The sequence below is a fragment of the Dipodomys merriami genome, unplaced genomic scaffold, assembly GCF_024711535.1.
Source record: "Dipodomys merriami isolate MVZ:Mamm:240054 unplaced genomic scaffold, mDipMer1.0.p SCAF_59, whole genome shotgun sequence".
Classification (NCBI taxonomy): Eukaryota; Metazoa; Chordata; class Mammalia; order Rodentia; family Heteromyidae; genus Dipodomys; species Dipodomys merriami.
In genome coordinates, this window is record NW_027206168.1 from 3,964,654 (window position 1) to 3,974,791 (window position 10,138).

Consider the following 10,138-nt stretch of genomic DNA (forward strand, 5'->3'; position numbering starts at 1 on the left):
CTACCACTTTGAGCCATAGCTCCACTTCTAGTTTTCTGGTGGTTAGTTGCATTCCAGAGTCTCACAGACTTTCCTGCCTGGGCTCTCTTTGGACTGCATTTCTCACATCTCAGACTCCAGATGGGTTAGGATTGTAGGTGTGAGCCACCAGCGCCTGGCCCTTCACTTGATTTTTGTGCTGGACTAAGTGTTTATTCCTTTCTGCCCCTTTTTTTGCTGAAATCTTCATCTACTTACCCTTCCCATTGGCTCCAATTAAAATAGCGATTGGTAGCTCTGCTTAGGCCAGGGCCCCGCCTTTGAGGTTATGCAGAGTCTAGGCTGGTGGAGCTGTGGCCTGAAGCATCCTAAGGGGTGGAGTTGATTGGACACCTGACACCCACACCCCAACCCCTAGCAAGGTTTCCAAGAAGGCGGGGATTGAGCTAGGATATTTAGCACACCCTCTTTCCCTCACTGTCAGCATATTCACATCGAAGCATCTGTGAGGACGATGGTTGTCTACCGCATTCTCGTCCCCAATGGCGGCTCCTTGTTCACAGGCTCCAACAACTCTGTGCAGATGTGGCTGATAGTTCAGAAAGGCCAGTCTGCTCTGGGGGTGCTGCTGCGACCCTCCCAGGCCAAGGTGAGCCATGGGAGCTGGGTGGGGTGTGCTACGCCAGGATGGGGAGACCACCAGAGCAGGGCCTGGCTCCCCAGCTCAGCAGAGAACACATGCACCCCATGCAGGGAGTGTAGGTGCCGAATCTGAGAATGAATCTGGGAATCTGCGGAATCTGGGAATGAAGTGCTCCAGAGAAGCTGCTGGCAAGCAGGCAGCTCTCCCTGTTTCTGTTACCTGGCATCCCAGGGATGCCAGGGACGCTAGACTCATCTGTACACCTCATTCCTCACAGTTCTCTTGTCTTCAAAGTTAGTGATCTCTGCAGAGGCCACTGTCCTGTTTCCTCGCTCTCGTGTTGTATTGTCTTTTAAACTGTTGTTTCCAATTCTGTCGGAGAGGCTCCTGCGGTGGAGTGGGTGGTAGGATGGGGGGGGGGTAAAAGAAGGAGGAAGAAGGAAAGCCCTGAGAATTTGCAATTTCTGGACCCTCCTCTCCGCTCACATCTACCTGCTGTTCTAATCCAGTCCTGGCCTTTTTCTTTTTCCCTCCCACAAACCCCAAATTCCCGTCATCTGTTCAGCCTTTTCCCAGATCCACAGATCCAGATGCCTGTGCCATTAAACCCTTCAGAAGAGCACTGGAAAGGAGCTTTATCCCTGTCCCTCCCAGGCCTTTCCTCCTATTTCCATCCCTTCTCCTCCCCGTGACTAAGAATGGAGTAAGCTACGTCAGTTTCATCTCCTGCACAATTGGCCTCCTTGTCCTAATATTCTCCTTGGCCTCCAATGTGCTTGACTTTCCTAACTGGCCTGGTGGCCTCGGTTCCAGAGCCTTCTAAAGCCAGAACAATCATTCCCCAATACACTCCCACCCTTAAAACATTGTGCTATGTAAAACATGTAAATGGTTCCTGTGCCAGAAGCTCAAGCATGTCATCCCACCTACTCAGGAGGCTGAGAGCTGAGGATTAAGGTTCAAAGCCAGCCTAAGCAGCAAAGTGCATGAATCTCTTAGCTCCAATTAACCACCAGAAAATCAGAAGTGGCCCTGTGGCTCACAGTGGCAGAGTGTTATTCTTGAGTGGCAAAGCTCAGAGACAGAGCCCAGTCCCAGAGTTGAAGCCCTCCCCACCCCCCCAACAAAAAATTGAATGGCTCCTGCTCCAAAGCCCTTGGATTAACCTTAGGGATTCTTGGTCCTGCTGTCTCTCCAGACCTAGTGCTCTATAATGTTGTGGTACTCTATAATGTTGTTCCCCTGTCTGCACCTCTAAGATTATCCCTTTCCCTAAGCCCCCAAGGTTGCTACCTGTGCATAAGTCCTGAGGCAGTCCCTCTGGCCTCTGCATGGCTACACCTGGCAGTCTTTCTCATTTTCTCCTTGCTGTCATCAACCCTAGCCAGGTCTTTCTCTACCTTCAGATCTTTGCCGGGAGAGAATATCCTTCTAGAAGCCTACTTCAGATGAGAGGGATCCTTGCTGTCCCTCAGTGTTGGCAGGGTCTCAGCAATAACTGGTCAGCACTGTCTCCCAGCACAAGTGTATGCTGGCTAAGACTCTGTGCCTGGTGCTCAGTCCCTTGCCCAGCACTTGGCAGGGTGACTATAGGGAGGAAGATGGAGAATGGGATGCACTTGTCCATTTTGTCTCTACCCCTTCAATCTGGGACGAGAGACTTGGTAACTCAAAGCTGGTCATGGCGCCTCAGGCTCTATGTACACTCCCTTCCTTCTTGTCATGTTGGCTGTGGAACACCTGGAGCACACCACCCTTACTGTACTTCACTGTCACCTGCAGGAAGAAGAATTCAAGGTGGATGTGTCAGAGTACCTTGGGCCATTGCTGTTTGTGAAACTGCAAAAATCACACTTTGTCCAGGATGACGCCTAGTTCTGCAACTGGATCTCTGTGAAGGGCCCTGGAGATGGAGGGGCGGTTTCCTTGTTACCGCTGGCTGGAAGGCAGTGGTACCCTGACCCTTCCAGAGAGCACTGGTGAGTAGAGGCTGGTGGGCTCAGGACACAGGAAAGCCCTTCCACACCCAGAAGGTTGCCACATCTGTTCTGGGATGTGGCAGGCAGGAGCCAAAGGGGAAGATTGTTCCAGTAAGTTTCAAAAATGCAACCACGATCATTGCCTTTCCTACGGCATATCATGTGGGAAAAGCTGCATCTTGTAATTTGCAGAAGAATTTTCAGCCACTGTCTCTGAAGCTGCCTTGACTGTGGAGTCACTAAAGCCAGGGGAGGGGCAAGAAGAGCCTAAAGGCAGGAGGCAGAGGCCTTGGGTGGATTCCCACAATGCCCTCCTCCTCCTTTCACCCAGCCTGCACTGTGGTTGAGGACACTCAGGGCCTGTTCAAGAAACACAGAGAAGAAGAGCTGAAGGAGAGAGAGAAGGTGTACAGGTTAGTCCTCCTCCCTTGACTCCAGGTTACCCTACACTGAGCTGCTAAACCTTCTGCAGGACCCATGCATTGGTTTGTGTCTTGCCCAGGTGGGGGAACTGGAAGGATGGCTTAATCCTGAACATGGCTGGGAAACGCTTATCTGACTTCCCTGCTGATGAGCGATTTCTGGAGGACAAGCTAATGGAGTTTGAAACTTCCCTGGCTGTGGGGTGAGAGCAAGGGCAGTGGGTGGGAAGGGGAAGGTGACCTGCCTGGTGGAGGTCAGTGGGCTCTTGGACTGCACAGAGCTGTGATGGAAAATGCTTTTTCTTAAAGCACTCACCTCCCCTCGGACAGCCATATCTTACCAGTGTTTTTGCTGCAGACCCCTGAACCATCTTCTCTCCCTTACTCTCTGAACAAATGCACCAGCAATCTTGGAAGAGAGCCTGAGACCAAGGCCTGGTCTGCTGCTGACGCCCCTGGTATACACAGAGGCTGCTGAAACCTTGAAACTCCTCAGTCGAAATAACATTGCTCACACACACAGCCTACATCTCACGCTGATGTCTTCTGCCCCACCCCCTCCCCCATTGCCCTCTTTCTGTGTAATAACTAAAGAGTTCTAGTATGGCCAGGTGCCATATCCTGTTCAGCAACCCTAAAGGAGACTTGGTTGTTTTTTCCAGGCTTCACTCCCTAATAAAGCCTGTTGAGTTTGCTTTCTGGTCTTGCTATTCCAATAAACCTCATGACTCAATTTCCTTACAGGCCGGACCATGACTGATGCCTGTGGCTGTGATGTTGGGGGGTCTAAGAATAACAGTCCAATGTACCCCATTCTCCCTGCAGGCTGACAGGCTTTGTTGTGAAACTACCCATAAATGCTGTAACTCACTGGATTCATCCTGATGACTTTGACTGTGTGTTTAAGAGTAGCTATGGCAAGCTGGCTGGTCAGTTTCCTTGCTCCAGCACTTCCCATATTCCCCGAATCCATCTTGAATTAGGAAACTTCAAAGATCTGGGTATGGAGAGCAGAGGCTTGGGTGTCTCTGTCAGGACGGGCTCATGTGGGGATAGTTTGGTGGGGGTTACAAGGACCAGGAGCTTGGATGCCTTAGCAGAGTCAACTGCCATCCTCAGGACAGGTTCAAGACTCCTGGAAGGAGGACACATTCTTTGGGTACCCGTTTCTCAATGGTGTCAACCCCATGCTGCTGAGGTGCTGTGTCAGATTTCCTGCTCGCCTAGTGTTCCCTCCTGGGATGGAGGAACTGCAGGCCCAGCTGGAGAAGGAGCTCCAGGTATGAATATGGGGGTTCTGGGAAAAATCTAGAGCACTGTAGGGTTGAGCAGACTTGGGTTTGTATGCTGCCTCTGCTGTTGTAAGTTCTGTGATCGTAGGCAAGATAGCTAAGCTCTCTGATCATCTATTTCCTCTTCTCTGAAATGAAGCCTAATTCAGATGGATATGGCTTCAGGATGAGGTGACACTAATCTCACAATCCACAGCACCATGTAAGGAGGTGGTGGAGACAAGCCAGCCATTTTCTCTCTTGTAATCATTTGGGGAGTCAGGGTGGGAAGGAGACGCCTGATGCTGACAGTAGCCCTTGCCCTCTCTCTCATCCAGGGAGGGACACTGTTTGAAGCTGACTTCTCCCTGCTGGATGGGATCAAGGCCAATGTCATCCAGTTTAGGCAGCAGTTCCTGGCTGCCCCTCTGGTCCTGCTGAAACTGCAGCCTGATGGGCAACTCTTACCCATGGCCATCCAGGTGAGAGGCCCCCGGAGTTCTGTTCTACCATGGTGGTCTTCCCAGTCAGCCTGCCCCAGCCAAGTTCAGTGAGCACTCTCACTCCAGCACAGGAGGGGTGCTAAGGCACTGCAGGAGGCATTTTGCGGGGGGTGGGGGGGCGGGGAAGAGGCTCAAAGTGATTCTTAGGGGTTTGCAGTCTCCCTGGAGAGAAAGACTATGTGATCTAATCTGTGTTAGTGTTACACATCTGTCCATCTATTTTTCTATCTGTCTGTGTATCTATCATCTATCTGTCTGTCTGTCTATCTATCTTTCCATCTGTCTGTTATATATTTGTCTGTCTGTCTGTTTTTGTGCTGCATATAGTTCTGAAGGCAGGTATTGTGGGAGGGGTCCTTACAAGACCCGAGCGTCAAGATGGATTTGGCTAAGCGACTTAGGTGAAGTTGTAAGAGTGCCTGTGAATAATTGGACAGAGCATGGAGGAATAATGTGAGGTGAGTTGGCCTGGCCTTAGGCAAGGTAAGGGGTAGAAGCATGGGGAGGTGGAAAAGGCTGCCATAAACGCTGTTGTAGACAGCAGTTGCATTTAGGATGGATTGAAGTTCTATCTGAAGAAACTAGGGTCTTGTGCTATGGCTGTGAGAGGAGATAGCATCCCCCGTTAGTGACTTACCATAAGTATGGAGAAGATGCACAGAAGAACAGAGGGAAATTTAAGCGGCCTGGATTCAAAGAGAGGAAAAAGGCAAGTTTGGGGACAATACTTCACAAATTGAACAAGCAGGATATAAGATCGCCAAGATGTGCTTTTGTCCTGCCAATTTTCAGGTATAGGGAGGCGTTAAATTCTTTTCATAAGCTGGAGATCACTAGAGACCTCCAGTTCTTTATGCAGAAATCAGATTGAAGCTTGGAGAAAGCCTGAGATTTCTTCACAGGAGTGTGGGATGAAGGAGGCAAGTCCCCCCCCCTCCCCACTGAGGGTACTAAAAGCAGAAGCAGAGGCTGGTGGAGGTGGTAGAGGCTCACTTCCTGCAGAGGCTGAAGGCACTCAGGTCTGCACTGTGCAGCACACCACAGTGAATGGCGGGAGACCATGGGGAGAAATGGCAGCTGGCCTGGGCGGCTGCAGTGAAAAGGAGCCAGCCAGTAACTTTGGAGGAGGAAGAGAGGGAGGGGACAGGTGCAGGAGAGGGCAATGGCTGGGCCTCTGGCACTCAGCCCTCCTCCAGCTTCTTCCTTTCCACTCTTATCCTTGCTCCAGCTTGAACTGCCAAAAATCGGATCCACCCCACCCCCAATTTTCCTGCCCACGGATCCCCCAGGCGTGTGGCTCCTGGCCAAATGCTGGGTGCGCAGCTGTGACTTTCAGCTTCATGAGCTGCAGTCCCATCTTCTGAGGGGTCACTTGATGGCCGAGGTCTTTGCTGTGGCCACTATGAGGTGTCTTCCCACGATACATCCCGTCTACAAGGTACCAGCTTGTTCCCTGTCTTCTGTCAGCCTCTCTCCTCTCATCCTCACACAGCCCTGCTGGGCATTTTCTCACAAGAGTTGGTGTAGGAATAGCCCATCAGTGGAAGGCAAGAGAGCAGGGTAGTGTGAGGTGGACTGACCTGCAGTTTCCATGGGTGATGCAACTTCCCATTGGGATGAAAGTGATTCCAAGGGAAACAAGTCAAAACTCTTATTCCTTTCATTTATAAAACACAGATATTCATACAACGCATAAAGATACAGAGAAATGAAGCAAATCCAACAGTTTCATGAAAATAACACAGAACATTCTTTCTTATAGTCTTTGAAAAAGTTCAGAGTAATTAATAGTACCTGTTAAAGGGGCTCAGGCCAAGAAGAGCATCTGGGTTGATTGGAGTCTGTCTATTTGGCTATCTATCTATCTATCTATCTAGGCCCATGCCTGCAATAATAGCTACTCAGGAGGTTAAGATGTGAGGATTGCAGTTCAAAGCCAGCCCAGGCAGGAAAATCCCTGAGACTCTTTTCTTTTAATTAATTAATTAACAATTGTTATTAAAAAGATGATGTACAGGGGCTGGGAAGGTGGCTCAGTGGTAGAGCTCTTGACTTGTATGCCTGAGGCCCTGGGTTCGATTCCTCAGCACCACATAAGCAAAAAGAAAAAAGCTGGAAGTGGCACTGTGGCTCAAGTGGTAGAGCGCTAGCCTTGAGCTGAAGAGCTGAGGGACAGTGCCCAGGCCCAGAGTTCAGGCCCCATGACCAGACCTCTCCCCCCAAAAAAGTAATGTACAAGAGGTTATAGTAACATAAGTCAGGTAATAACTACATTTCTTTTTGGACAAATGACTCCTTCCTTTGTTCTCTCCTATTTTTCCCTTCAATTCCCACCCACAAGTCTGGGAGACTCTTATCCAATTAACCACCAAAAAAAGAAGAAAAAGCCAGAAGTGGAGCTATGCCTCAACTGTAGAACACTAGCCTTGAGCAAAACAAAAACAAAACAAAAACCATCTCAGAGACAATATCCAAGCCCTGGGTTCAAGTCCCAGGACCTTGGATGCCTTCCCAGACAAGGTAACATTCTAGATGCTAGTACTACATCTATATCAGGCAAGACCACGATCTCTTGAATTATCACCTCTAGTAAGGTTAAGACAGCAAAAAGCATATCACAAGCTATTGAACATGATAAAAAGCCAGACGCAGAGAAGTAGAACAGGGTGATGTGGTGGTGAATTTAGTTGGGAAAGTATCATTTGAGTAATGACCAATAGAACAAGACAAGAAGGAGCCAGCCAATGAGATGATCTAGGGCCAGAATGCTTCAGGATGGCAGAACAATTAGTGTACAAGCCATGGAGCCAGAGTACAATTGGTCTATGAGAAATACAGAAAGAAGCCCCATTGGGACAGCAGGGAAAACACGATGCTCTGGAATCACATTATGTCGTGCCTACTCAATGGGTGAAAATCATTGAGAACGTCTTGAACCAATGTCTCACTATGTAGCCCAAATTGTCCTTAGTATTTCATCTTCCTGCCTTACCTTTCCAAATGTTGGCATTACTAGGCATTTGAAAAAAATGCCTAGCCCCCAAAATATGATACAGAAAAAGATACACACCCATTGGGGAGAAGACCAAGTAGCATTGACATCATGGGAGGAGTAAAGACAAGAAAATTGTCCCATGAAGGTCCTTCAAGAGAGCAGTGATAAGCATAACAAAGTACATTAGTGGTAAACTTGGTGTTGTGGTCCCCTGATCCTTAGGTCTGTGTTTTTATTAGAGATCTGTGCTTTTCCTCCTCTCAATCCTGTTTACCAGTGTCCTGCCTCCTGCCTCTTCCATACTTTGCCCTTTCTCTCTAGCTTCTGCATCCTCACCTGTGATAACACCATGGAAATCAACCTCTGGGCCAGAAATGGTTTAGTCTCTGAAGGTGGAGTATTTGACAGGGTAAGGGACAGAAAATGGGGATTCAAGATCACTCTCCTTTCTGGCTCTGATTTCAGGGAAGCCAGTTTGCCTGACTCTGCCCCTCCTTGCTTCTTAGATCATGAGCACAGGTGGGGGCGGCCACGTAGATGTAGTCAAACGAGCTGGAAACCTGGTGACCTACAGCTCCTTCTGCCCCCCTGATGACCTGAAAGAGCGAGGCCTCCTGGATGTCAAGTCATCCTACTATGCTCAAGATGCTCTGCGGCTGTGGGAAGTCATCAGCCGGTGAGGGGAGAGGGAACACAGGGCAGGTGGGGGTGGGGAGAAGGAGAAGAAGGCTTAGGAGAACAAGGGCTCTGTGTCTGGGTTGTGAGGCTGCACTTGCAGAACTGGCCGTGGGCAAGAGCAGAGGGCTTCAGCTCTCGTGCTCTGGGCCTTGCCTGGCAGGTATGTGGAGAGCATTCTGGATCTCTATTATAAGACGGATGCGGCTGTGAGAGAGGACCATGAGCTGCAGCACTGGTGTTGAGAGATCACTGAAACTGGCCTGCAAGGTGCCCAGGACCGAGGTAGTAGATGACCTTGTCCTGGGTTCTAATACTCCTCCTTGGACCCATTTTACTTCTAGGGAACTTTCCAAAAGCCTTTTCAACCCCTAGGAAAACCCTCAAAGCCTTACTAACTACTAACTACTTACTAACTACTAAGGCTTCCCATCAGGCTCTCCAGAAGTCCTAACTTGTAGCATTTGCCCATTGCCATGGTGTCAGTATTTCCTCGGTGGCTACCAAGGAGATGTAACTAAACACCTGAGCAATTCGCATCCTTGAGTGTGTAAGCCAGCAGCAGCACCCCACTGATGGGGAGCCCAGCAGCAGGCCTCTTCCTGCTTCCTGCCCCACCTATTCTCATGTGGAATTCCACAATGGCTGAGAGTTAGTGCTGTCTTTTGCCAGCCCTGTCCTCCTGTCTGTACCTGCTCTCTGGGCCTGGGGGCTGGGTGGGCATCATAACTGGAGCCCCCTCTTGTAGGGTTTCCCACATCTCTGGAGACTCGGGCCCAGGCTTCCCAGTTTGTCACCATGTGCATCTTCACCTGCACTGGCCAGCACTCTTCTGTCCACCTGGGCCAGGTATGTCCCAGCAGAGACATCTGGGAATTTGGGTTGGAGTCAGGAAAAGGCTGTGAGCAGGTGGGCTAAGGGTTCTCATGCTCAGCAGCTCTTGACTCTATATCCCCACTCTTCTAGCTGGATTGGTTCTCTTGGGTCCCTAATGCCCCCTGCACCATGCGGCTGCCCCCGCCAACCACCAAGGATGCGACCATGGAGACCCTGATGGATACACTGCCCAATCCTTATCAGGCTAGTCTCCAGATGACCCTCATTTGGCACTTGGGCAGACCCCAGTGTGTTATGGTGAGTCAGATGCCTGGATTCTGAGGATGGAGGCAAAGGGAGGTGTGCCCTCCCGAACTGTCTGTGATGGTAGGCCTATGCTGCCTTACTCTCTCCACCCCAGGTTCCTCTGGGCCAGCACCCTGAAGAGTACTTTTCAAGCCTGGAGGCAAAGGCTGTGCTGAGGAAGTTCAGGGAGGAGCTGGCTGAGCTGGATAAGGAAATTGAGGCACGAAATGAGAGCCTGGACATACCTTACGAATACCTGAGGCCCAGCCTGGTGGAAAACAGTGTGGCCATCTGAGTGCCCCAGCTTATGCTTGTGTCCACACCCTTCCCCTCCCCCAACCCCATCCCTTCGTGGTTCCAGTCCTCCCTGCCAAGCCCTGCTGGCTTCTCCTGGCTCACCCTCCCCTAAAGAGTGACTGTGATCATGTCTGGGCCCTTGGTGGACATGTGATCTTTCAGCCACATTTCCTAGTATCTGCTTCTCCAGACTCCCTTCTTCCAATCTCTTGCTCACTTTTCTTTTTAGAGAAAATAATAGCCAAATTTAGA

The 10,138-nt window shown here is 50.1% G+C and overlaps 1 protein-coding gene across 1 annotated transcript; it reads left to right on the plus strand.

Annotated features, from left to right (window-relative positions):
- Positions 1 to 493: 493 nt before the first annotated feature.
- On the plus strand, positions 494 to 9,919 carry LOC138813171 (polyunsaturated fatty acid lipoxygenase ALOX15-like). Its single transcript, XM_070001385.1, is given in 16 exon segments — positions 494 to 628; positions 2,405 to 2,541; positions 2,543 to 2,601; positions 2,933 to 3,014; positions 3,104 to 3,226; positions 3,849 to 3,952; positions 4,143 to 4,303; positions 4,633 to 4,776; positions 6,026 to 6,235; positions 8,114 to 8,131; positions 8,133 to 8,201; positions 8,299 to 8,468; positions 8,631 to 8,752; positions 9,216 to 9,316; positions 9,434 to 9,601; positions 9,705 to 9,919. Coding segments are annotated over 16 exon segments (1,983 nt in total). The 3' UTR covers positions 9,885 to 9,919.
- The last annotated feature ends 219 nt before the right edge of the window (positions 9,920 to 10,138 follow it).